Source organism: Epinephelus lanceolatus, chromosome 19 (genome assembly GCF_041903045.1).
Source record: "Epinephelus lanceolatus isolate andai-2023 chromosome 19, ASM4190304v1, whole genome shotgun sequence".
Taxonomy (NCBI): Eukaryota; Metazoa; Chordata; class Actinopteri; order Perciformes; family Serranidae; genus Epinephelus; species Epinephelus lanceolatus.
The window spans coordinates 19,100,048-19,127,853 of NC_135752.1; the positions used below are offsets into that span (position 1 = coordinate 19,100,048).

The following is a 27,806-nucleotide window of genomic DNA, read 5'->3' on the forward strand; positions in this document are numbered from 1 at the left end:
AACTGACCAGGGATATTTCAAGATGAACTAGATCCAGATGTGTTGGAATTGTATTAATTTTAATGATTTTATTCTGCAGTATTCCAAAGTATGACCTCATGGTAGATCACACCTGACCTAATTAATGAAATATTTTCAATCTAACATATTTTTAATATCATTTTGTAATTCTGTAAATATTTTTAAGAATAATTTTATGTTTCTTTAAATCCAGAGTGCTGACCGCTTTAGTGTGCCCCATGCCTGCAGCTCCACCAAGACCTGTTGGGGGAGGAGGACCACTGTGAGGTAGGAAACAGGGGGGGGGGGGGTCATCAGGAAGTTGGAATGTGGGTCCCTGTGTGTGATGTGATTGTTAGCAGAAACGTGTCAGCCCCAAGCCCACCGTCACCAACCCACCACCACCACCAACCCTGAGCCCACAGCCCTGCTCAGGTTATGAAGCAGAGCTCTGTACGTGAACATGCATGTGTGCGTATTTGCGTACACACGATATACCTCTCAGCTCTGCACTGCTATGAAGGCCCAGATACCTTATCATTGCCTTCTCTAGTGGAACAAGGGTAAACTCACTCACGAGGTTGAGGGTGAGGGTGAGGGTGAGGGTGAGGGGAGGGAGGAGGCGAGGAGAGAGACTCTGGGCAGTAGGCAGACCACAGGCCCATGTGTGGCCATGCAGGGTGAACCATACTGGATTAGGAGGGAGTTTATAGCTCTCCATCTTTTATGTAGTGAAAGACAGAGGAGGATGGTGGTAGTGGTGGCAGAGTGGGAGTGCTCCTCACCAACAAGTGACGCATCAATCAGTGTACATCACTTTCCAGTCATTATAATAACCCAACCTGTAAATTTAACAATGTTTAAATGACCTCATGGCTTTTTTTATGCTTCCAGTCTTTAAGGTTAAGTCATGTAACGCTGTCAGCTCCTATTTCAAGCACAAAACTATATGCCAGATTTTATTTAGTGTTGCTGCTGGCAGTTTGGGTATGTTAGATCCAGGGGCTGGACGTTAAAGGTGCAGTCTGCAGAACAGAAATTAGCCTCTACTCTCATTACATTTTTCTCCTCATTTCACACTGGAATGTTTGAATATACAAACAGCTGAGTGCTGAGTATTCACAAGCAACTGGGCTTTATCCGCACAAGAATGACTCACAATATTCCTTTGTTTATGTCTTAGAAATTGGCCATAAAGCCCACTCCATGCTTGTGTTAGAGCCATTGATAGCAAATGAAAACACATTGCAAGCAAGACTGAATTTATACATCTCTTAAAGGAAGAGACTTCACATGCATACTTATTCTGTCGAATTAGGCGACTCCTCAGTGCCACCTGGAAAAGTTCTAAAGAAAAATGCAATCTCTGCAGCTTTTGTTTTCCTTCCCTCTCCCCCTCTCTCCTCTGGCTCAGCAGCTCCATGAGAGCCAAATTGTGGATGGTTTTCAGCCACAAACCTCACAGCTGGTCTTTGGTGCGGAGCATCTGGGCAGGCTCCCCTCCCTGATCCAGGAGTCCTGGCTGGACTGGTGGTTAGCCACACCAGCGCTTTCACCTGCCTGTCTGCTGAAGTCTCACCAGACTTTAAGCGGCTCTAAACAAGCGGTAACATCAGACCACACACTCAATAGTACTGGACAGCCAGGAGGTAGGGAGTATGTGTTTAATCCCTGTGTGTGCATGTGTGGGTGTGTTGCACTTGCACACAACTTTCCCAGCATAAAATTCACAAGAAAACTGCTCATGTTTGTTTTCTTGTAATCCTGCAATCAGCTTTACTTTTACCTGAAGCTTCAACCTTGACATTTGCACCTGGATGAATGGGATTTGTAGCCCAGGAGGAACTTTTCGTGCCACACAGTGTGCTCTTAAGATGTGACTTTAATGCGCTTTAGTCACTGTTTGCATCCAGTGCTTTGATTTTTAATGCTGCAGATTTACAGTCTACAGCAAGAGCAGTGGTGAGACTGTTTAGATGCCACCGGTCAGCATACTGTTGCTCACTGACTTCTGTGGTCCATGCATTGTATGTCTTCCAGGCTACATTTAGATTTTATGTTTCAGAGTAAATACTAATTAGCCAGCATGGTCACGCAACATGAGAGTTATTTTTTTTAGAAGTGAGGACAGGTTTTATGTGCTTTACAGTCTACATAAACAGGTTCTTTGAGAGGCTCGCTATGTTCTACCATAGAAAGGATTTGATTCAGTTTGTTAATGCAGAGAAAGTTATCCACAGATGCAGGTCTCCTCTGTGCTGCGTTGTCATCAGATGCATCAGTTTGCTTTCCAACATGATTACAGTTCCTTTCATTTAATAAAAGCATTTGCATTAAATGTAATGCATTAAATTAAATGCATTTATATATCTGTAACTTTACCTTTGATGCTCAGTCACTGTGATTTTTTTTAATCCTTAGAGTTAGTGAGGGGCTTTTTTGGGGAAAATGAGGATCTAATGTTTTGATGTATGATTTTATAGATGCAGTGTGTCGCTATAATTCTGTTTTCCGTGTGACGCATGGACCTCACAGCTTTGTGGAGCAACTTGTTTCTTCCCTTTTTTCACTTCATTTTACTTCAGTGTGACTTTAATTGCACGTATTGTATTAGGTAGCATTAGAGCTCATTTGTTTAGGCATTTAAAGTCTCAAATTCACACGTATCATGTGATTTCCTAATGAGGCATTTACCAAATGTAGTTAAAGGTGATGTGTCTATAATATGCAAATACCGTGAAATTGCTGTTTGTTTTTTAAATTTACTGAAATGTGTAGCTGCAGACACAGATGGACGCATAATCGAAGGTTTTTAAATGTGTTTTTAAAAGAATTATATTTTAGAATCATACGTTTTTTACTAGTGGATTTTATTTACCATTTAGTTTCGCTTGTTTTAATTAATTGGTATCATGTTGAATGTGCTTTTCTTTTGTGTAAGAAAGTTTTCATGATCAGCCATCCATTACTGTGGCAGAACTCCTGAACTTTAACCCGTCCAGGCCCATTTATTTTTACACCACTTGTATAATTCAACATGCATTGTTCTTGTTCGTTCTTCTTTAGTTTTTCTCGCTAGATGACACCTAGTTTGCCAATACACTCATAAATATTTTAGTGCAATAGTTGTCGAATCATTCACACAATAAAATCTTGGTTATCGTACTTAGGCTGTTTTTGTTTGTTTGTTCGTTTGTTTTTTAACGAATGCGTTTTTCTAAATCGACCTGCGTGTCTATTTGATGTCACTTTCATACCTCGTTAAATGTGTCCCCTCGTTAGGTTTTGTTTCCAAAGTTACATGTATTTACTTTTTACTTTGCTTCAATGCCATTTTTTTCCAGCTTTTTTCCGCCCAGATTTGATTTGCATGACGCACCATTAACGCGTCTCTTTGGAGGCTGCAAGTTGATTATAGTGTGAAGCTTTTCACGCTGCACCTCCACATCCACGTCATCTGTCTGTGAGTATTGCCTTTGACTCTTTAAAATGATCAAAACGTTGCATTTTGGGGTTGTTGAGCCGTAGTTTTTTTTTAACCCCTTTTACTCGCTCATTAGGCCTTCAATCAGCCTCCACCACGTGGTCTTTTCCTCTTAAATGATGAGTTGCACTGCTGGAGTGTGTTCACAGTTTGAAAGCCAATGAGCATTTTTCTTTCTTTATTCTTTCTTTTTTTTAAGTATTTGGCACTTTGCGTTTTTACTTGGTGTACTTTAACCTACCACTTTTATGTAGATGAATACAATATCTCACCTGCATAAATTATCATGCCAATTAGTCCCTATATGGCTAAAACGGAACCATGAAAAAATATAGGATTACATGCGCATACCCATCTGCAGCTGGGCTATGTAGATTAATACAAAATCTTACTATTGGAATTTGGATTCATCTTAACCGCCGATGTTTTATAGACTTTTTAGACGTTTTCAACTTTATTATGTTGACCTTACATTATAGTGACTTTAGTTTCCAGGCCCGTGACACATGAGCCTAATATCTCATTTAATTTCTATTGACACAAACTGTATTTGTTGTTGTAACGAGTTTTGTAATCCCTCCTCCATTTTTCTGTTTCGTATAATGCCATTTTCCTTTCCTATATCTATATTTGTCTTTTGTTTTTTTTTTTACCAAGTTTACCTTGGCTATTATCATGCACTAAAACAAAGTATGGCCACAACCGATAGTCATAAGTATTGAGGGATCGCGGGCCAATTTTTAAACCTATATTCTAGTTATATTTTCTCAGAAAACAACATTAGTGCGATGGAGGACTGCTCTGTAGCCTGGTCCAAGTCTTGCAAAGCCTACGTTATTTGTGTTGGTACAGTAATGGAGAAGCATGCTGTTCGGAAGTCCCTCAGAGATCTGTGTGCAGCTGCGTGAGTGTGTGTGTGTGAGAAAGAAGGAAAAGAAAGTTTCTCTGTACCTTAAAAACTTAGTTAAGTATTTTAAATATTGGAAAATTTTTACGTGAGACTGATTTCAGAGCCTCTGTTTCGTTTTTTCAGCCTCTTCGGTAAATATGTATGTTTTTGATAGAAGGGAAAGAGATATTAAAATTTGAGAAACTTTGTCGTTTGTGTGTGTGTGTAGGCTGTGTGTTAAATGTAGTTCTGGTACCTTTTCCAGGGGAATGTTGTTGGACAAAAGCCATTTAGAAGTTGCATTCTCAAAGATAGTCAGTAATTAATTTAGTCTATTTGTTTTCAATATAATTTCAACAACAAAAACAAAAATATGTTAATTTCACCCTCTGCTTTCAACACCAGATTCACGCCTGCTACTGATCGATCATTAGCCTTCTCCGCGTTTCAGTCCCACCCGTCATATCTAAGGAGTGTTTGTATTGACAGCTTGCTAATGGACAAACATCCACCTCATGCTGTCTCCCTGTATCACACGGAAGAAATGGGAAATTGACTCTGTGGGCGCGTGCGTAATGAGATAACAGCCTAAAATGCAAATGAGACATTTTACGCGCACACTGCAAAAAATGTCAACTTCAGCAAGTCGTATGTTGTCCTGTCTTTCTCTAGAATTAAATGTTCTGCGTATGGGCTGCGTTCCGTCTGTTGTTTTTGATTATTTGCTAACTTCAGGTGGAGCAAGGCAGGCCAGAGTTCAGCTCCATGCACTGAAATATAATTCAAGGAATAACGCTAATGAAAATGAATTTTGGATTGTAAAATATCAAAGGACTGAGGCTGATTTCTTATTTTACTTTTTCAACGTATGCAAAATTGAAGAGTGGGATCTGATTGCAGTGTCTCTATAAGGTCATCTATATGCGCCTGCTGGCGTGTCCAACCAGGCGTCGTCGATGCAAACATGCCCACTTAGTTTCATCTCCATATACGATGTGTTGTAATCTTTACACGTCAAAATCTGCATCCCAGTGTCCTGTGAAACGGTCCGCGGTGTGTTGCTAAACCTGTGTGAAGCCACAGGCCTAAACATAGCCTCCACCGACTGACCCATGCTTGTGTTTTTTTTTTCTGTCGAGACAAATATATCCAGTTCCGATTTATCCTCCTACTCTCAGCTGTGGAAGCTGTTGTGTTTTGCGCGAGGATATGATGGGATAGTACAAAGTTCATTCATAACATTTAGAGTTAAACTGCTTTAAACGGCTAATTGGTTTTGTTAATTGCCCAGACGCTAATAGAACCAGGCAAAATTCTGGTCGATTAATCAGTTAATTTTAATCATTCCTTCGGCCATATGCACAGACATGTTGACCTACAAAACCTGATGATGCCCTCTGTTAAATTTAGATTAATGCTAATAAATGTAATCTCTTTCTGGAGGCTGTGACTTTGAGGAAGAGGAGGTTGCGCGTAATGGCGCATGCAGGAGCAAATATCGAATGGATTCCCTCTACCAGACTGGGATTATGGAGAGGTTTAGGAGATAAACTGGGGCGGGTGCCTGGAAGGAATTATTATTTGGTGTATAAACCAATGCTATTTCTGCGCAGACTGCTCCCCCATCGCCCCCACCCCGCCTCATCTACGTCGCGGACTCCGCTTCCGCTTCGCACGGTTGGTCATTGATGCGCAGTGGAGGGTTGGAGACGGAGCGCGCAAGAGAGAGAGAGAGGGGGGAGACTTATTGACAAGGCAGAGACTGGAAGAGAGAGGAGGGGAGAAGGAGGTGACGGACCTGCTCCTTTGGGACTCGGCTACAGCGTACTGCTAGGTGCTATCACCGGGCTCGGGCTCACAAAACGATCTTCGGCTGTAAAATGCACAATTAGTCACCGAGCAGCGCTTTGTGGCTGTCACCCAGGATCCTCCACGTTCGCGGGTCCGCTTGTAGGGAATCTGGACTAACTGTGAGAGAAGGGAAAAGGGATTCATGGAGAATCCGCGCGGCTTCATCGAGTAAAACGCCTGGATTATCTGACTTGGGACTGAGCATTTTAAAGACGGTGTTTCTCTGTTGCGCCCCCGCCGTGTCCAACTCTAGCCCACGACGTGTTTTTGTGTTTAGGTAAGATGATCCCGCTCTGATCCGGCTACGTTTGTTCATTGTTGTTGCTATTCATCGTAGTGTGGGCTACTCTACGGTGCAGGAGTAGCTGCTCACGCTCTCTCTGCAGAAGTGGCACCATTTATGAGTGTTTTTTGGAGGACTGCTTTACAGGAGGCTTCGTTGTGTTTTGGACCCCAGCACGTCTCGATACAACAATAACGCTCATGTCTTTTGTTTGGGGAACATGAATAGGACATCCTAAAAGAGAGGGGGTCTTGGGGCTGCTTCAGTGTGCAGCTGAATTCTCCCTAAATGAGTCAGCCATCACTTTTAATGTCAGGAATATTAGACTGTGTAATTATATTATTCAAATAATATCTCTGTTGAATGCGTAAAATAGACAATATTCATGAGAAGCATCTTGACGTGAGCTGCCAAACGCTCAGCTTACTTAAGCAACTTAAATTAGGTTCAATTATTTGGCTCTTACTCTAAAAACATTCCGTTTTAAATCAAGCTGATATGTTAATATCTTATACTTTCTTTTTTTAAGTCTAATTTGATTTTTAAGGCTGACATCCCTGAGCTGTAGTTATTAGCCTGCACCACACAGCACTTCCGAAAATGAATAACTTTCTGGTCACATATAGGACAAACTAAAGCTCATCCGTGCCTCTGTTAATAATTATACGTATTTAAATCACTCTAACACTGTTCATAAGGCGGTCCAGGCCCACACACTGACATCTCTGTTTGGGTCTTTCAGCTGGGACAGTAGTTTTCGGAGCTCCGGTCATGGCGGACCAAGAGGAGACTTTTGCCCTTCAAAACTCTCCCGGTGGCTCGGATTCAAGGGAATTACAGGCCGATAATAAATCAGAGAAACAGAACGGGACCTCAAGCAAATCCCCATCGTCACAGACGACTTACATTCAGCAGGTCAGTATCAAGTCAGTGTGTAGGCCTCAGTGTCACTGCTGCAGGCTGCGAGCCGAGGCTGTTTAGTGGGCTCACAGCCAAAAATATAGGCCTATATGTGTGTGTGTAAACGTTTGTAAATATAGTACTATAATGTCGTTTTGGTGTTAAAATATGAGTGTATAAAATATTACGGAAAATGGCAGCCAATGGGTTTGAGTAATTCTGCTAATTTACCTCCCTCTAACTCATGTACAGTGAACTTTTTGGAGCCTTTATTTAGTCTGTCAAATGTTTATGAAGACTTCTGTGTCACAGTGTGTTGTTCAAAGAAAGTTTAGAAAATTTGAGAAGTAAAATAGGAAGTTTCAAAGTAGTTTTCGCTCATTTGGAAACTAGATTTTATGACTGAATATGAGACCGTGTGTTATGTAGGAGAATATATTAATCAGACACTATATCTGGCCTTATTATACTATATATTGTTCGTAGTTTAAATGTAAATGCTAAAGGCCCAGCAGGATGACGCAACATCTTAAATTACTATATAAGCAAGAGTCACTACGTGCCTTATATTATTAATTGTTGCGTAAATGTACAATAACTTTTTTGCATGTGTCTTGACATTTATAATTAATATTTTAATTCAAAGCACTGGCACTTAAAATGAAATTTTTGGCAGCTGAAAACATGTTTTGACACCTCAGAAGGCCTCCAAGCCATGTTGGACACCTCAGCGTAAAACCTAAGCAGGCTTATTACAACGATGCTGTGCGCACTGTGGGCATTAAGATGCTTTATTTTGAAGGGAATGGAGGGAATAAAAGTCTACCTGCACGAGAGGGAACTCTGGATGAAGTTCCACGAGGTGGGGACGGAGATGATCATCACGAAAGCCGGAAGGTAAGAGGACAAATATAAAAATTATGTTTTATTTTTGTGAGAGGAGGAGGCCGATTATCAGAACAAGGGGATTATTGACTGTGTGTCTGTTTGCTGCAATGACTCCGAACGCATTTATTTTGTATGAATTGTATCTAGGCCTAGCATTAAAATACACTACAGGCCTGGCTGGAATTTCCTGGGATTTGGAAATATACACCGCGATGAACCACAGAGAAAACACAGAGCATCTGGTGGACGCTTTAGCGCGCTGAAACACCACCAGTGCATATAGCCTACATTTTAGTCTGGGTGGCCCTGTCGGGGAAATGCAATACCATCGACCAATCAGCCTGAGAGAGCGAAAGAACAAAACTGTCCTGCGGTGTGCTACAGAGAGAGTCTCAACATTCCTTTAATATTCAGTGAAATAATCGTATTGTAGGCGCGCATGTCTGCCTTTTACAACGCTTCCTTTGTACCATCTGTGTGTGTGATACACAGACACTTCTTACACTTGTGCAGCAACATGTTAGGCAGCGACTGCACTGCACATGTGTCTCGCTGTCACTTTCGCAGTCGCCCTCAGACTGCTTCCAGTCAAAATAACCCTCGTCAGCTGAGTGTGAACTTGCATGCATGATGATGACCGCTGGTGTCTTGCTCGTGTCAAAGTGGCCGCTGGGCTGACTCACATGAGGCTGTTATAAATGATGAATATTTTATAGTCTAACAACACGGCTACATTTCACTGTGCTCTCCAGTGCGGACTGAAGGCAGTTTGTTTTCACACAGCTGCATAAAGTCTCCATTATATTCCCGTCAGTCATTTCTCTCCAGGTTTTGGCGTGAAATGATGTTACACAGCAGCTCCCCTTCGTCCTCAGCCATTCCCATTGACTCGTGAGACTCCTCAGACTTATTCACATTATGTGTTTTTTTCTAAAACTATGACAGCTACCAAATATTCAAATGATTTTCAAAACGAATCCTGAAAAAAGCCCAAGTGAACTGCGTTTTTATGACACGCAGGCCCCCTCAGATCCAACGCCCTGCTTTTAAAAATACTGTTTACCTCTGCAAACCAAATTAAGTCATATCTATGAGATGTGTATGCATGTGTATGTATGCATTATAATTAGTTTGCTAATTGCAACAATAAAAAAACGACAGTCACAACTTTTATCTTGTAAATTAATTTGTTTTCGTTCACAGTTTTGTAATCCACTGCACCCGCTGATCGTTTCAAAGTGTCTAAAGTTGGATGTGATTTTTTCCTCTACAGAGCAGAAAAGCATGCAAACACACCACAGTCTATTTTTGCCTTCTTTTTTTCCCCACTGTTTGACAGAAAAACCATATCGCGCCATAAAGCGTGTTTTGTCCTCCACAGGCGAATGTTCCCCAGCTTCAAAGTGAAGGTCACGGGATTAAATCCCAAAACTAAATATATTCTCCTGATGGATGTTGTTCCTGCGGACGACCATCGATACAAATTCGCCGATAATAAATGGTATGTAAAAATACAGCACACAAAAAGTAATTTTTCAATGTTTTATCCTGCAGTGACAAACTTTTATTTCACTTTACGCGCACATTTCACAACAATGGAGGCTGTTGTTTGCTCGCAGCCCCGCTCCCTGGAGTTTATTCAAACAGGAAATTTTATATTGTTGTCCTGATGGATGAGAATCGGAAGTGAACATATTAATTCCTAGAGATGTATGAACTGTGTGTTTTCTAATGCTTGCCAAGAAATGTTGTCAGCAGGGAGAAATGTTTCTGCCGGAGCTGTTGGATGAATGTTGATGACTTTTCCTATAGCTATACCAGCCTATATGTGCACTGCAACAAGGCTGTCTTTCACGGTGGGGCATAAACATGATGGTTATTTGTTTAGTGTCATGTCGATCTCTCTAACCTTGGTCAGGAATGCCTCGTTTTGGGTCAGCGCCTTTAAATGAGCGGATACTTATAGAGGATAATCACATGCCAATACTGCCGATAATGACCTGTCCAAAGCATGTCCTGGAACTAATTCTCCTCTTGATCTAATGATGTTGGAGAACAATGTCTACCAGCTCTAATCTGACCTCTGACCACCCAAAACCAGCCTCCTTAAATTAGTATATATAATTATGATTTGATCTATTCGACTTGAAGAAGCCTTAAAGTTTTGAGCAGGAGGTAAACATCCTGAGGCTTAAAAACCAGTGCGTAAAAGTCTTGGATTAGATTCAGTTTTCACCAGCCTTAAAGTTTAGCAACCGTGTCCCACTAATTGGTCCTTTTAGTTTCTTATTTTAGTTTTTCCTGTAAGCGCGCTGCATGTAATTATCCTCTGAATAATTTCTAAATTTTGATAATGAAATAATAGCCTTCACATGATGGGCCAATTAACATTTTTACACCACGTCCTCCTACTTCAGCGCCTGCATATAGTTGATAGCATATGGGTGTCAGTCCAAGGTGTAACAGTGTGATTGTGTTGCTGTAATTCAGGTCTGTGACCGGGAAGGCAGAGCCCGCCATGCCCGGCAGGCTCTACGTTCACCCGGACTCCCCCGCCACCGGTGCGCACTGGATGAGGCAGCTCGTCTCCTTCCAGAAGCTGAAACTGACCAACAACCACCTGGACCCGTTCGGACACGTAGGTGCCTAGGCCCTATACTATTTAACCACATGTCTGTGAATGCTTTTACAACCATGGTGCTGCGTTGGTCGAAGTCTGGGAGGTGTATTTCTCGCTTGGTGTGTTGCTCAGTGGCACTTCGGCAGGGAGGATTGCCAGTGAAAAGCGGTTTTAGCTCAAGACGTCCCTTTCTTTTTATGTTTATCACTTTTATAACACAAGTGCAAGTGCTGGTGCCCGCAGCTGAACTTTGAGTGATGGTTGTTTGTGTCGTTTGAGTTCAAAACTTAATTATGCATTTGTGTGGAAATCACTCAGATAAACTGGAGGAAATACAGTGGCGTCAAGACTCACAGAGATGAATCTGAAAAACGACAAAATGTTACATTGTGCGCACTGCAAGACTGTTTCCTAATAATATTTATTATTATTATTATTATTATTATTATTATTATTATTATTATTATTATTATTATTATTATCATCATTATTATTATCATCATTATTATTATGATTACCATAAAAGCAATATAAAAAATGTGTAGGTGTGTTTCCCCATATATTTGAATTACCAATTACGCCCACACAACTGTTGCGCCTCAGAGTTTAGAAGTCATGATTTGAAGGAAAAAAACAAACAAAAAAAAAACTGGAGAGGATACAATATCCTACTCTCTTGCCAAAATAAAAATAAAATTACATTAACCATTAACCATTAAGGCTGAATTTTAGCTTATTATATTTACCTTAAAATTTTAACACACCAGAATTTCAGTCACTCCTCCACTTCTTCAGCATCAAGCTCCATAAACTCACTTTATGAAGTTTTCTTTTTGTCCTGCTCTGTAGTTTTAATATATTTAGCCTTTTCAAATATTTTTTAAACATCTCATATCATGAAATAATTCTGTCTTTGCAACATGGCTAAAGAAGGAATGTAGACTTTTGCTGAGAGTATTTAAACACAGATGATTACAGTTTATTAGGCTTGTGGATTTTCCTGAAAACTAGGCCTACATTAATAGCTGTTGCAAAGTTGTTTTGTTGTTGTTGTTTTTTTTTAAAGTAATGCACATGATAGATTTTAAGTTTTAGATTGACTTCCAAAATCTGGAAAAAAAAATATATATATATATTTTTCTATTTACAATTATGCAAAAAGTATTTCTTTTTTTATAATCTCAGAAAAAATATTTTGTTGACTGTCTTGATGAATTTTATAAATACACCATGTATTCTTGTGCTTAATTCTTCAATAAAAACAAAATCAAACACATGTAGGTTAAGTTAAAAGAAAAGGATAGTGGATAAGCTGCAAGAAAAATTAAAACAAATGTTTAAATTCAAATAATACCTGATGAACTTTTTAAAAAGAAGAAGCAGGGGGATGACTTAACCCCGCATCTATTTTTTTGCATGCGTCACTAAATAATTTTGACAGACTGAATTTAGGCCTGCATTTAAAGTACAGTATGTAATGTTCTTCTCACAATGAAAACAGAGTACATGTCCTGATGAGAGTCTCTCTGATGTTCACAGAAAACCTCAAGTTCTGATTTCTTAGCACAGAAGCATTTGAATTCCGACTCTGCCATTGTTGACTGTAAAGTAGAACAACATATTTTGGTTCCAGCGTCCTCATTTGGTACTTTTACTTGGCCAGGTTTATTATAGCACCCCCTAGATGCATTAAAGTTGCAGACCTCCTGGAAGTCTGCTCACATAAGTAGAGGGGAGCAGTTTTTGTAGGGAAAAGGAAAGAGGCAATTGCACCCCCACCCACCGCCTCCCTCGCCAGTTTGGGACTGTATGGTACCCATTTCCTAACTTTAACTCCTCATTATTCTACACTCACTATCTGGCCCCGGGCTTTTGTGATTCCTGTCTTACCCAAAACACAAACATCACTTACTTCATCAACAAATGGGCCTGTTGGCGTCAGGTTTTCATAAAATTCAAAGTTGATGGGCACACTGAGGCCAAATTAGATGTCTTGTTGTAGAAACGGAAAAGTCAAACAATTAGTTTGTGCACTAATAGGCTCAGTTATAAAGGGAAATGCAATTATGAGGCACATCAATAGCTGTTGTGTTTTCTAAGGACATAGGTTAAATTAGGTGGGGAAAAACAAAATAAATTTCAGTTAGAAACTCTTAATCATGATGTTGGTGAAGTGTGAAGCTGAATAAGGCTCAATCTGCAGGAAGGAGGTAGGTTGTGTTCCATAAATAAGAGGCAACACTCAAACATGTTATAATGATGATTAACTTATTGCAATCATCTCTCCCACTGGAATGCATATTGACAGTTGTTTATTCAGCTACTCAGCTTGAATCTAAAATGAGACCACATATGTACCTCTACACACACACACGCCACTATCTGTGCACATGGCACCTATAGTGGTTGTTGCCTTGCCAGAGCCCAGCTGGTGAAGTGAAACTGGAGCTCAGTCGGAATGCGAGCAGTGTTGTAAATTTTGGGTTAAAGTGCATTTTTGATTGGTTGCAGTGGTTCCTGGCTCACCCTCTTTCGTGCTGGGAGACAGCACCCTGGGATTCATAAATGAAACGCTGGTGGCGGGCCAGAAATGTATTCCATCGGCTTGTTGGTCCAGCTGGTTGAAATAACTTGGAGATGATTTATAATTACTAGCAGTGACAGAGTGAGACCGAAACATACTGCTGATGGAGAATGGACCAATTTAGGATGGGCCCGAAGCAGGCGTTTCTTTCTAGAAATGTCTGGTAATTAGACACACGTCAGCCGGCTGAGCTCACCAGCTCAGGACTGTTGTGCAGGAGTGTGATAGGAAACAAGGTTCGCTACGCCCCATTGGGCCTGTGTGTTTGCATACAGCTTGTTGTGTAGCTTACTTGTAATAGCAAAGAGTTTTTGTAAGACAAATTAAAGACGCTGCCAGGGTTAAGTTTTAAAGTGACATATCATGGTTTTGAAAAGGATAGTGTGTGGATAGTGGATAGTGAAGGATAGTGGCTTGGCATCACCGGGTATCTCTTGGACGTTTCAGGATGTTTAATCAAATAGGCACATTGATGCTGTATATCTTTGTGTTTTATTGATCATATCTTACTCTTAAGGTAAAGTTCTCCATGTAGTTTATTTAACTGAGCATTTCAGCCTTAAGCGTCTTAATGCTAAAGGTCAAATCAGTTTTATGTACCACTGCAGACATGCATGACAATAAAACACAGCAGTTTGGAAAGTAACAAAGTGCATTTACTCAACTAATTAAATACAATTTAAAGCTACTTGTACTCCAGAGTCCAGTGTACTCTTAAGCGCCATTTATTGGCAGTGGCGCTGCCAAAGGGTGGCCAGGGGGGGCCACAGTGATACAATCGCTGGCCCCACCCCTATGAAAACTTTCTGGGTGCCCCACTGTTTATTGAACACTTAGCTAGTAGTTACTTTAGCAGCTTCAGTGGTTTGAATGAGCTTCCCTACAACATTTAAGTGCTGCTTGAGCAAAGAAATAGGGAGTGTTGAACTGCATTAAGGCACTTGTGGTTAGTTATAAAAAATGAGGACCCTGATGAAGACTCTCTAGTGGAAACATGTTGGTTTATCAATGTATTGATAAATGATTATTAGTTACAGTAAGAGTGCCTTGATGCATTTTTGGGCTGCATGCCTGTACATGAGTGCATTTTGCTGTTAATACTTATGTACTTTTACTTAAGTAAAACTACACATGCAGTACCTTTAATTGTAATAAAGTATATTCAAAAGTAGTGCCGCACTAAGGGGTGTAAATATGTCTTAACCACTGTACTACAGTGCTATGTGGTCTTTTTTCCTGTATTTGGATTCCTAAAAATCATTTGTTATTGTCTCAGGTTTCATACCAAGCTGCAGTTTTTTGCTTTGATCTCCCTCTCAACTCCTGGAATATTTCTCAGTGTTATTCATCCCCCCCCCCCCCCCCTCAATTTGCTCCTGCACTCGTCTCCCTGTCTTCCCACACATGTTTTGGCCAGGAGGGTGGAGTGTGAGGATCGCACTGTTTATATTTGAATGGCAGTGTGCGATGAGCAATAGATGATGGTGTACAAAGCCCGCTGATCCTGACGCTCGGGGAAACTCTCTGATGTGGTGGGACTTGAAAGCAAAGGGCAGCGGCTCGAGACCCAGAGTGATCCCTCACTATCATTAAATACTATCATCCAGGGGCTGGAAGGGGGGCAGAGATACAGGGACCCAGGCAGGGCAGCGGCTGGGCCAGGGAGACGAGGCGTGCGCTGGGGCCCCAGTGGGTGGTCTACAGTTATACCCCTACCCCCACAACACCCCCCCCCCCCACCCCTTTCTGACACACAAACTGGACTTTGGGAACCCACAGTCAGTGGACCATGCTATCTTCCAGGGTTAAATGTGCATTTAGATGTTTCCATGCAACTTCCAGTGGCAGACATTTTTAGCCTCTAAATCCATGTCATGTGGTGAATGATATGTTGGCACTGATGGGATTGTTGTTGTGGTTTGTCCAGTCTTGGACACTTCCCTGCAGACCTCAAGTAAGCCTTTAATGAATGCATGCATTGGAAAATGTTTTGTTTAACCTGCTTTTCCTCCGCACTGTGCTGAGATCTTTTTGCAAAGCTCTTTCACTGAATGTTAATGCCTCATTTACAAATCCAAACAGTATGCTAGTGTTGCATGATAGCACTTGCACAATGACTTGACTTCACAACAACCAATACAATCCTACGCTTAGAAATAGCAATCAAAACAGAGCTATCAATAGAAAACAGCAAAGAGATTTTATTCCTCCCAGCCTGAGTTTTGGTAAAACTACTTGTACCTCAGATCCAAGTGTGCAGCCCTAAAACCCCTTTACTGCAAATAGTTTTATTTATGGTGGATTGTAAAATTTGCAAACACCGAGTTTCCATCTGCAAGTCATCCACTCTTCAACAGCCTGCTTATCTAACCAAAGTGATACACTCAGCTGATATTGTCTGCATGGGGTCAGTAACTTCCATTAAATCATCTTGCATCTACAAGGTGCATGGTGGACAGTTGAAACTCACTTTTACCAAAATGTCTGCCCCTTCAAAAACCTATTGCACCATGAAATTAAATCAAGTTCAGTTGGTAATTTGACGACTATTGTATCATGTAGACTCTATGGTTCACTCGGCCCTGAGAAAGGACTTAGGTTTATGTCTGCTTAGGATGCCCCCACAGGTACAAGAGGTCAGGGCGACCCCTTGTCTCTTCTCATGCTGGCAGTGAAAGGCAGGTACAAAAACAACCTTAAGATAACAGATAAGAGGAATGCCTGTGGGACAGCGGAGAAGTGGGGGTGTGTGGGTGTAAAAAGGTGCAGGGAGTAAAGAGGAAGGGAAGAAAGTAAAGTCCCATTTTGCAATCTTTTAATGTAGCTGGATCTGATGAAAATAAAAACCATCAGATTTCCTCCAGGCCCATGACTATGACTCCCTGGTCCGTCAAATCAATTAGACTTAAGACCCGCGGATGAGAGGGCCTCAAAAGAGAAGTTCAAGGCTCAAGTTCAGCTGCGCGGACCGCATCTTAATGTCGCCAAGCTATCCACGGGTAGTAGTCATCACTTGGCATAAACTAGGTTAGTCAGGTTAGAGGGGCAACATGTCGTCCTGTCACCTAACTGGGACTAGTCACCTCCTCTGTGTGACTACTGGGGCAGAGTAATTGTAGTATAGTGAGTTTTACTGTATCTGCAACGAGTTTGGAGTTACGTAACAAGTGATGTTTTGTTTCAGTTTTGGCTGGAGTGGAATCAGACCTTCTCTAAATGAGAAGAAAGAGGGATCAAAACAAAATAAGGGCGAACGTGGGCCAATTTTATTTGAAATATTTATGAAAGCAGTAAAACTTTAATTGCATTTTGTAGTGCTGTAAAAGTTTTACCTTTAGTCAAACGAGCAGTTTGCCCAAAAAAGTACAGTAATGCAGGTTTTGGCTGAAAAAGTTCATCTTAATTTAATCTGTTGAACCTCTGTGAGATTAATGAAGTAACCCAGGTAGCTGCCAAGCCTGTTTCTGATCTCTATTTCCTATGACGTCTGAATTTACAGGAGTGTATCACAAACTTCTACATAGGCATTGTTTTGGGGCCCCTACATTTACAGCTCATCCTAGTATCTTTGTGGCCCTTCAGCACATAAGGACATACTCAGTCCCCCGTGTTCCTGCACCCCTGTGACCCCCTTTAATCTTTGCTCAATATGCTCACCCATATCATGTTTAAGTTTGCATTTTGCACTTGGTGCACCATATAAAGATGAGGTGATGTTAAGCATTCTCAGCATATCCTGTTCAGATCCCCCATCCACTCCAATAGCCAAAACTTTTCTAGAATGTTTAGATCTATGATTACTGTTCTCTGACTTCACACACAGATTTATTTGATGGGATGTCTATAAGCCAATCACAGTGTTCCAAATCATTTAAAGTGGACTGCAGTTGAGCCACGCCCCCTTTTTTAACAAGCGTGGCCAACCATGAGACAAGGCACGTTTCAGTCTATTAATTATATTATTTAAGTTCATAACTTGTGTTTAAACTGAGTTTAAAGTAAATTTGAGATGTTATATTAGTTATTCATGTCATAAAATCATATGAAAGATTTATAGCTTTTCCTCAGGATTTTTTTTAAAATATCCATCCGAGAATCCTGAGTGCCACCAAAGTGTTTTTTTAATACTATTTTTAATAGTTTTGTGAATATATTTCAGAATTTGAGGATATTTTGAATATTGATGACAGAGACAATAAAAATATATATGTGCATTGTCTTGATATGAATCAGCCATTTATTAAAAAAATAAATAAATCCCTGTTTTTTTGTTGAAAAAAGGTCTGTTAAGACCAGTAATTGTCATTTTTACTATTAGTGATTTCTGCGTTCAGATCCTCCGTCCATTAGAATGGACAGAAAAATAACACATAATAAAGTATAGAGTATACTAATCAATGAATGTATTTATATATTTATTTTGCTAATGATGTATAAGTAAATGTAGAGTAGACATCCACCATTACATTTTTTTTAATTGGGTTCTGAATGGGCAATTTGTTTTGTATGAACACATGACCAACAACAACCCTAACCTACAAATAAAGTTATGCATGCTACCAAAGAGAGATTTAAGGGGAAGTTTCAGGGTTTTTTTTCCCAATGCAAACTGCTCCACAAACCTAATGTTAGGCTGTGTATCTATTTCTGTCTCTCCTGCAAGTTTTATTTTTAGAAAGGGCTTTTTGTTGTGATGACATGTAGGCCTGACTAATATCTCACACCAGGCTCCCATTTTCTGTTTTTTTTTCTAGATCATATTAAATTCGATGCACAAGTATCAGCCGAGGATCCACATCGTGAAGGCAGATGAAAATAACGGCTTTGGCTCCAAAAACACGGCCTTCTGCACTCACGTCTTCCCGGAGACGGCCTTCATTGCGGTCACATCCTATCAGAACCATAAGGTAAGTCCTTTATGGGCTGCTTTTGGATTTTGCTTTGTGCTTTTTTTTATTGCAGTCTGTACCGAAGTAAATAGCAACTTTAAATCCACGGCAAGATTTTTATGAGGCGATTTAAGTTTAACAGTGTTTTAAACTTTGCAAACAAGTAGCAAGAATACAAACAAGAGAGCCATTTTGCAAAATAAAATTGCCAAAATGCAGAATTGTGCAGAGGTTTTATTTTCCTTTCCAAATAAAATCATGCATTCAAGAGTTTAGTTGAATTTTGCCTGTTTTGCGGAGCTTTAACGGGTCTGGAGAGAATTGAAAGGCGCTGCTTTCTCTGTGAGGTTAAAGCTAAAGCCTTGTCACTGTCAGCTGAAAACCTCTGATATCACATTGAGTCACTGACAGACGAGAGAAAACTTCAGATACCCGACTAGACGACGTCTGACCTCAGGAGACTTTTTTTCCAAGTTGCAGGCCTGCAGCGCTTTGTAGAGCCAGACAAGCTGCAGATAAACCGGATAAACCTCAGCAGGCTTCCCTATAAAAGCTAAAAACAAAAACAAAACAGCGCATAATTATGAGTTTAATTAATGATGACGCGTTTATGCCGGTTTTAGGGATCTAAATAAATAATAGGCTGCGTCGTAATGCAGCAAAGCGGTGTTACATTATAAACACTTGGAAAAAGTTTGTGCCAATTATTTATTTAAAATTTGATGTGGTGATTTTAAGATAAGTTGATTACCAGATTACTGGATTATCTCTAGATTGCTATTTATATATTTATTTTATTTGTTTAAAATAGCCATTTACGTGTTGGAGACATGCGCAACAAGTTTTTTAAAGTTCATAAAAACAGAAATGTTGATTTGAAAATTATTTTAATTAATAAAACACATTATATTGTAATATAATATACTTAATAAAATTTATAATCGTTTCCTTCTATAATAATTTTTCCAGTGAGGTTTCTGTTCTGTTGTTGCAGTCAGTTGACGGTGCAATAACCTTAATGAATAATAAATTAAAATTGCTGCGGTGTTATTGCTTATGTGAGTGTTTAAAAGCTGAAAATCTGGAAGATTTCCTTGTTTTTTTTCTCCACACAACAATTTAGAAAAGGGTAGCCTATAATAACATTAAATTAGAGTTAAATGAATGTGTGATTTCTTGAGGCCAGGCAGCCGCACACTTGTTTATCACTTCAGTTAGACTTGAGGCAGAAATAAAAACTCAATATTTACTCAGCAGAAATTTCTGAGGAGGGAAAAAAATCTTGGGAATACAGATATGTGTAAACAGCGTCTGTTTAACATCATTTAACCGTGTAGGCCCTATATGTTCTTAGTTTGGGGAATATGGGAGAGAGGGGCGAAAGCTCATAATGTCCCCGCAGCCAATCCCAAGTCTCCGCGCTTCTGGGAACAGGAAGCGCAAATGACCGGCATGCTGTAGAAACCATTCATTATTTTCAAGCATGTTATTGGGGGGCTGAGATCGTAACCCCGGGGCTAATTATTGGGGCTTTCCAGACCTGCAGAAAAAAACAAGCATTTCTGATTTGCAGGCACTTTTTACCACAACTGTCTAATCAAACAGTCTGACATCTGCCAAAGCAATATGCGCTGCAGGCATGTGTCCAATTCACCTGTTAGTCTCTCAGCTAATGAAAATGCTCAGAGTCTCTGGTTTCAAGTGTTTCCTGTCACTGCTGTAATTAAAATATTTTCCCAAACTGAGTTTTCTTTTCGTCAAGAATAAAAAAAGAAAAATTAGAACTCCATAACTTGAGTTATATTTAATAAATTTAGGTTCAAATATCCAAAAGCATCTGGAAATATATTTATAAAAGCCTCAGTTATTTTAATGAGCATACTTTGGACACAGTAAATCTGCACAGTCTTTGAAGCAATGAATGAATTTTGCCCGATTGTCTTGAGTATACTCCCAAATTATTTTTAACAGTATTCTCTGCTCTGATTCTTTCCATCCTCTGAGCCCAAGTCAGGAAAACTCACATGTGTTTTGTAAAATATTTTATTTTCTTTCTCAGTAAAGTGAACTCAGGCTATCACTTTGGTATGAGTAATTGTTTGCGTAGCTGCTTTGTTTTCTTGGAACGCCCACAAGGGGGTAAAAAGAGTGCAGACTCTGAAGTTTTTTATGCTAAACTTTGGGGGAAAAAAGATGAAACAATATATAAATGCCCTGCCAGGCTGTGTGTATTAACAAGAAGCTAGCTAAGTGTCACACAAGAGATTTTACAAGGTTTGGTGAGAGTGTCAGCCAGCGTGCAGACAAACCTCCAGTCTTGTCAGAAAGCTGGAAGCACACAAGAGCTGCCAACTAATTACCTGCCAGAAACCACTGCTCATGAGAGGGATATCCCTGGATTGTGTTTAACCTCTTTGGGATTAACTTGCTTTTTCTGTGCCTTTTTTTCCTGTTTAATATTTACAAAGAGATTTTTACCAAAACATGAAGTCATGTAATAAATCACATTAGTTACGTTTGTCAAGCATGCGCCAAATATATTTTAAGCCAAAGACTGTCAAATGTAACATTGTAAATTATTGAGACATGCTTTTATTGAATTGTTTAGCTTAGAGTCCCTAAAAGCATCTTAGGTTTCTGGAGAGGTGATCTATTATTTCATTCCCATTGGGTAACTTGTGAGCAGTCAGATGCATCCAAAAAAACTTCAGAGCTTGTCTGTATGAAAACATGTTGTAATACTGTCATCGAATGAGCCTCAAGCTGAGAAAGATTTGTGTTTTGTGAGGGTGTAGCAGATACTGACATGTTGCATTTTCTTGATTTATCCCTTCTATTTTGAGGGACAAAACATGCTGATGCATGTGTGGGTTTTAATTAGGCCCATACAACTTTTTTAAATGCTGCATAGCTGAAGATCTTGTAAGTGACACGACCGCTCAACAACTGGGTTTCATTAGACAAGATGTTACTAATTGAGTGTTTTTGCTGTTTTAGATAACCCAGCTGAAAATTGAGAACAACCCCTTTGCAAAAGGCTTTCGTGGGAGTGATGACATGGAGCTGCACCGGATGTCCAGAATGCAAAGGTAGCTATAGAAAGTTTTAAATCTGTCTTTTTTTAAATGCACTTTATATTATTCATAATGATTTTCTTTATTGATGGCCAGCTTTGATATGTGGAAACAATGACACAATCTGAATGATGTCAAATGAGCAGATAAATGTTGCAGGAATTACTGACATCCTGGTCACACTGTCACTTAACAAGCCCCACTTTAATCCTTCAATCACCCAAATGCAAGCCAGTTATGAGTGTTATTTTCAGTGAGTGTTATTTTCAGTGATGTAAGTGTAGTTCTTGATCCTCGGCCAGTTTTCATGCTGAAGACTTTTATGGCTGATCTGGCAGAACCTCTGAAACACGACTGCAACATCTCCCTTCCACACAGCAGGATGTTCCAACTGCTTATGTGTCTGCTGCATGTGTGTGTGTTGAACTGGTGGTATGGCTTGGTCCGGCAGCCAAGGCAATACAGGACCACATTGCTCTCTTGCTATTATTCAGTCCAGATGAGGGATGGAGCATGCGTCCGTGCTGCGTGGAAAACACATTTTCAAAGGAGAAAATCTGGTTTTGAAACTCACGGCCCACTTGCGCCCCCCTTTTGGGCAGCAGATACAAACGTTGTGTGTATTCAAATGTAAAAAATCCCAAATCTGAAAAAAAGGAAAAACTGGCTTTTCCATAAGGTGCTAAAATCCTGCCTCCTACCCATAACCTTTATTCTGAGCCACAGCATAAAGGTCTTTGCAATTAGGCGTTTCAGATTAATGTCATGGTTTATGCTGTGGAGAAAAATCCCTGGAAATCCAGGGAGGGATTTCCATACTTTCAAGTACTGTTTAAAAATCGCACGCTTGATTGTATCAGACACACATTAAGATACTTTAAGTAGGTGCATGCCACAATTTAATGCGACGTTTTGAGTGAAATGCATTTCACCTTTCAAAACTTGTAAATGTATAGAGCATGGTTAGAGTCCAAACCACACAATCAATCTTACATGCCGTTGTCCAATCCTGCCGCGTACAGTAAGCTATGCACGTCTGCTCTTGGTTACAATGTTGAAGGGAGAGCTTATTGCAAAACCAGGTCACTGTTTCAACTGAGGGGATCCCTGAAATCAAAGACGCAAAAGTACCAAAATGATCTATTGACGGATCCTGTGGATTGATAGGAGTGAAATGCACGCTGGGGTTTTCCTCAGAGTGTATCACTGTGTGTCCTCAGTGGTTGTGAATGTTGTTGATTGTCTGTATGGACTGCACAGGAATTAACTGTTGATGTTGTTTCCTAATAAAACTGTTTTACACTAATATTCTAGAGGGTCACCTGCAGATAATTACTAAAACCTGCATTTGTTTGTGTGTGTGCCTGCACATAGTACCAAGGAGTATCCTGTAGTGCCTCGCAGCACAGTGCGCCAGAGGGTGGGTTCCAGCCAGAGCCCGTTCAGTGGCGAGGTCCAGGGCATGGCCACCCCGAGCGCCCTGAGCTCCCAGTACTCCCAGTGTGAGAACGGGGTCACAAGCACCTCACAAGACATGCTGCCTCAGTCGGGCTCCTACCCGCTGCCACATGAGCACGGCCAGGAGTACCACTGCATCAAGAGGAAAGGTAGGAGACAAACACAGCAGTCACTATCCATATCCATTGATGTTTACACAATGGTTCTATTACAATATGAGCTGCCTTTGCAAGCTGAGCCTTTTAATTAATTGGGTAAATACACAGAGTCAGCGGTTCTCAACCTTTTTCGTGTCAAAGACCCTTAAATTGTTGCACATTAGGTCACTGATCTCAATTTAATATGATTTCGCGTCAGTGACCTCCATCTGAAAACATTTGGGTTGTTAAATATGATTAAGACCAGAATATTATAGCTGTTAACTGCAGTTAATGAGCTAACCATGACAGAAGTGAAGCCTGTAATCAGAATAGTGAGTTAGTTTTTAACATTTGTGGAGGTCACATATTAAACTAAGATGTCTGGTGGTCCCTCTCCAAACATTTTGAGCATCCATCATTTCATGTCCTGCATTCTGGTGCATTTCTAGCAGCAGTTTGTGCTTTTTGTGCATCGGTTTATGGTGGAATTATCATGGGACTTCCTGCTTCAGCTGTGTATAGTTTCTTCATCTCCTTTCCATTTTATGCCAGATAACAATCATTGCTTTTGAGGCTGAAAACAGTCTCCACCTTCTTTACCGTTGGCGTTGTTGCATCTATGAGTCTGAGTCTATAAGTCATGTTCTGGCAGTTCATCAAAATAAAAGAACTATTTTTTTATTGGGGGGTACAAATGCACATGTTCTAAATACTGAGAGGATTGTGCCCACTGCTATTACAGTTTATTATAGATTAACAATTTCCCATTTTTTTGGGGACCTCCTGAAACTCAAGAACCCCTGATTTAGAAACACTGCTCTCAGTGATATGCAAAGAAAAATGTGTGTATTGTAATTTTCTCACTAATGACCCATATAACAGTAAACATTAGTAAGGGTCACATGTGTTATTTACAATCACCTCCTATATATATGGACACGTTTCATGTAGACTGTGGCCACGTTCACACAGATTTTATACAAAATTATGCTAAATGTGTATTTCTGTATTTTATTTTTTCAGGAACAGCACACATTAATTCAAATTAATTATAATATGAATATGCTTTTGCCCAAACTGACTAATTTTCATGTGCCGTCCCATATCACACAGTATAAATATGTGGTAACAAACACAAAACAATGTTTTATATAAGTAAAACACAGTTCAAATTTGGTATACAAGGTATATAAACTATGTGCATAAAAGGGACTATAATTATCCATGCAAAAAATATGTTACAAAATGTTTTAATATATTTTTAAAGCATGTAAATGTGCATTTTAACACTTGTATATTTGTTTTTCTTGATTACCTTTAAATTAGCAGAATAGTGGATTTTTATTTTTATTTTTTTGGTGTCACTGAGACATTAAACAGAATTTAAAAACAATTTATCGTTTTAAAATGGTTCATTTTAGGTTAGTGACATAAGGTGTCTGCACACTGTTTACATGACTTAGGGATAACACTTCAGTAACACTCTGTAATTCTGTCTGCAGTGGAGGATGACTGTCACTCAGGTGAGCACAGCTATAAGAAGGCCTACCTGGAGAGCTCGTCCAGTGAGGAGGACCATTACTATCGTCCTGTTGGCTACGCCCAGAGCCTCGGCCTGGCCGGTGGGCCCTACCGCAGTGAATCCAGCCAGCGGCAGGCTTGTATGTATGCCAGTGCCTCGCAGGGTGCAGAGCCAGTTCCTAGTTTGGAGGACATCAGCTGCAACACTTGGGCCAGCGTTTCACCCTATGGGAGTTGCTCCGTCACCACCATGCAGCCAATGGACCGGCTGCCCTACCAGCACTTCTCTGCTCACTTCACCTCAGGGTCTCTGGTGTCCAGACTTGGCGGGGTCGGGGGCCACGCCTCTCCGCAGTTGGGCGACGGCCACCACGCTGCCATGTACCAGAGCTCCATGACCCACCAGACTCTGGGCCGCCAGTGCAGTCCTGGGGCTGGGATCCAGTCGCCAGCAGCTGGCCTACAGGGAAACGAGTACCTCTATACACACGGCATACCACGTACACTTTCGCCACACCAGTACCACACTGTACATAGTGTCAGCATCATGCCAGAGTGGAACGAGAACAGCTAAAAGAGCTTTTTTCCCACACTCAACAGAGAAAAAATTCAAAGGAAAAACAAAAAAGGACCAAAATAAGGCAGGGTTTAGATGAATTTATATTTATATTTCTAGAGGATGTGTTGCTGATCATCTTAATAAGATCAGGGTTGGTTCACTGACAGCAGTGGATTTTTTTAAGATGGTGTTGAAGTAGGAAAGCAAGCATCTTATCACTTAACCTGTTGTGACAGCATCTGCACTTATAAGCAAACAGCATAAACATGAACAAAGAGGAGCTGGACCACAACATACACAGAGACTGCTCCAGTGCAGACAAAGTGAATACAGTGGGAATCCAGACCCTGAACAGAAGAACAAAAAATGCTTCAGATGCTTTGCCAGCAGCCCCCATGTTGATGGGCTTCTTGTGCGGTGGTGTTTTTTGGATGTCAAATTACAAAATGCTTGTTTTGTATTCATGTCCCGAGTTTATATTGAAGAGAAAAAAAGACGTTTGTCTTCTGTCACATTATCCTGAGGTTTCATTTTCTTTTAAGTTTTTGTAGCTAACACCTACTTTGTAGTCAAATTGCTATAAGTTAAAAAATGAATAAGCAGATGGGAGCTTTTGTTGTGGCTCTTTGGTGAATTTGCTTGCTCTTAAATCTGTCCTGTTGCTGGGTACATTTACATGAACGCCCAGGATTGAATCTTAATGCCATTATGAGAAACATGACAGTAAAAATCACAAGTAGGGCAGCCCTTCAATTAATTCATTTATTCATGCACAGAAAATTTCGGGTGGACACCCTTCCTCAGCGTTCAAACTGGCAGTAGTGTCACAGAACACAGATGAGCTCTACAAGATGAAGCACAACAATGTAGCTAATGACATTGTGACATCCCAGTTTTTGCCATCATATCCAAGATTTAATCAGCTACTTTTTACCTCTCAGTTTGCAAGGTGCACTGAATTAAAGTGCAGTGCAGGCATGCCATGAAAACGTGACTCAAACCCTGAAAAACTTTCAGCTTTATTCATACTAGTGAGAGTTAATGGAGTGGAGAAACAACTGATGTGAGTTATAATCCAAAGTGTAGAGGGCTTATTGCTGTCTTACAGGGATTGTTTTGGACCAAAAAAAGCTTAATTACACAAATTAATAGTGTAATTTTAAATTGGAACTATTCCCATTGGCACCAAAAATAAAATATGTCATGATTACCAGTTAATGAATCGGCATTGGTGAAGTAAGATTCAAAACACAGCACAAGCAACAAATGTGATTTCAACTCTAAATGTGTTTGTATAATAAAATATATTTTCCATGCCATTGTTTTAACATTTATAAACAAATCTGGTCTGAAAACAGGATACAGTAATGGATTCTAGCAAACTCTGTGCCTTCAAAGATAGTTTGTTGTTCTGCATTGTCCTGCTGCAAAACCTTGCCACAGTCTTTGCGTTGTGCATGTGTGTACCTTGTTACATTGGAAGAAGAATCTAAATTTTAGTATTTATTTGGATGGTATGATATAACACATGCTCCACTGGGCAACTGGCTGTGACATTTCATTTCATAGTACAGTTTGACAAAGGTCTTTGCATCTAAATATTTTGCCCTCTCTCTGACATAACAACCCTGCAAAGTTTGAAGGAGATTGTCTGTCTTTGTGTAAGTTCTAGTTGTGTGTTTCATGCAGTCTCATGCTGTACTCAGTGAATGTTTGTGCTTTAAAATATTTTGTATTAATCCCCAAAATGGCACTTCTCTGACAATCAAACTAAATCAACATGTACCACATACAGTAGAATGTAAATTGCAAACAAAATTGCCTTGACACACATAATAAAGCAAGTCAGTTTCACCATACAGATGAGTGTATGTTAGAGGTGTGTTTTACATGTGGACAAAGGCAAATTTCTAAAATGCGTATAGTTGATGGAATGCTATTTGTCAATAGTATTTATTTTTCAACTCTGTAAATCAGCTTGCTCCTGCATCAAAGATAAATGGTCCCATTTCTTTCTTTTTTTATAGCCTGCTTCTTATGATTGTTTATAGGATTTTCTAATCATACTTATATAGAAATCAGGAGAATACTATACAGCTGTCAGAAAGTATCAAAATAAGATTGAAAAACATGGATAACTTTGTAAATAAACATGTACATAACAGAATACATGCAATAAATTTAAAACATTAAAGCGGCATTCTTTTGTCTGTTTATGCTAAAGTCTGTTTGTGCTTATCTGACTCCCACCTGTATAGGCAAACTTTCTGTTGCTGCTGTCACACAGGTGGACACAGCGCTCTGCAGCCGCTCTCCTCTCACGTCTGCCTGGTCAGCACAAGCTAACACAACAGCAGCTGTTAAACCGTCCAAAGAAACTCAGACTGACACCGAAACAGCTTGAGTCTGTCGTTAAACCTGTTAATAACTGTTAAGTAACATAAGCCATGTGATGCTAACAGCCCTGTCACTTTGTGGGTGCGGGTGCACTCTCACCAACTGTCCCCAGTGCAGAGCTCACTTTTCCTAGCAGTAGCCTCCTATGGTGGTGAATGAAATTATATAGGCTCCATTTTTATTTCCATATAGAGATCCAATCAGAAGTGGTCACTCGAGACACATGGAGATGCATTCTAACACCAGGTGTCAACCGACAGACTTGAGCT

General features: G+C 40.1%; 1 protein-coding gene across 1 annotated transcript; it reads left to right on the forward strand.

Moving 5' to 3' along the window:
- Positions 1 to 6,081: 6,081 nt before the first annotated feature.
- tbx5a (T-box transcription factor 5a) lies at positions 6,082 to 27,332 on the forward strand. Its single transcript, XM_033646415.2, has 9 exons — positions 6,082 to 6,501; positions 7,250 to 7,422; positions 8,210 to 8,304; positions 9,677 to 9,796; positions 10,786 to 10,933; positions 18,254 to 18,406; positions 21,386 to 21,477; positions 22,837 to 23,069; positions 24,563 to 27,332. Exons 2-9 carry the CDS (start codon positions 7,279 to 7,281, stop codon positions 25,153 to 25,155), a joined length of 1,578 nt encoding a protein of 525 aa, XP_033502306.1. The 5' UTR covers positions 6,082 to 6,501; positions 7,250 to 7,278; the 3' UTR covers positions 25,156 to 27,332.
- Positions 27,333 to 27,806: the final 474 nt, after the last annotated feature.

Coding starts and splice junctions, on each gene's coding strand:
- tbx5a (XM_033646415.2), top strand. CDS start 7,279: ATGGCGGACCAAGAGGAGACTTTTGCCCTTCAAAACTCTCCCGGTGGC. Junction 7,423..8,209: donor AGACGACTTACATTCAGCAG/GTCAGTATCAAG, acceptor TTTATTTTGAAG/GGAATGGAGGGAATAAAAGT. Junction 10,934..18,253: donor ACCTGGACCCGTTCGGACAC/GTAGGTGCCTAG, acceptor TTTTTTTTCTAG/ATCATATTAAATTCGATGCA.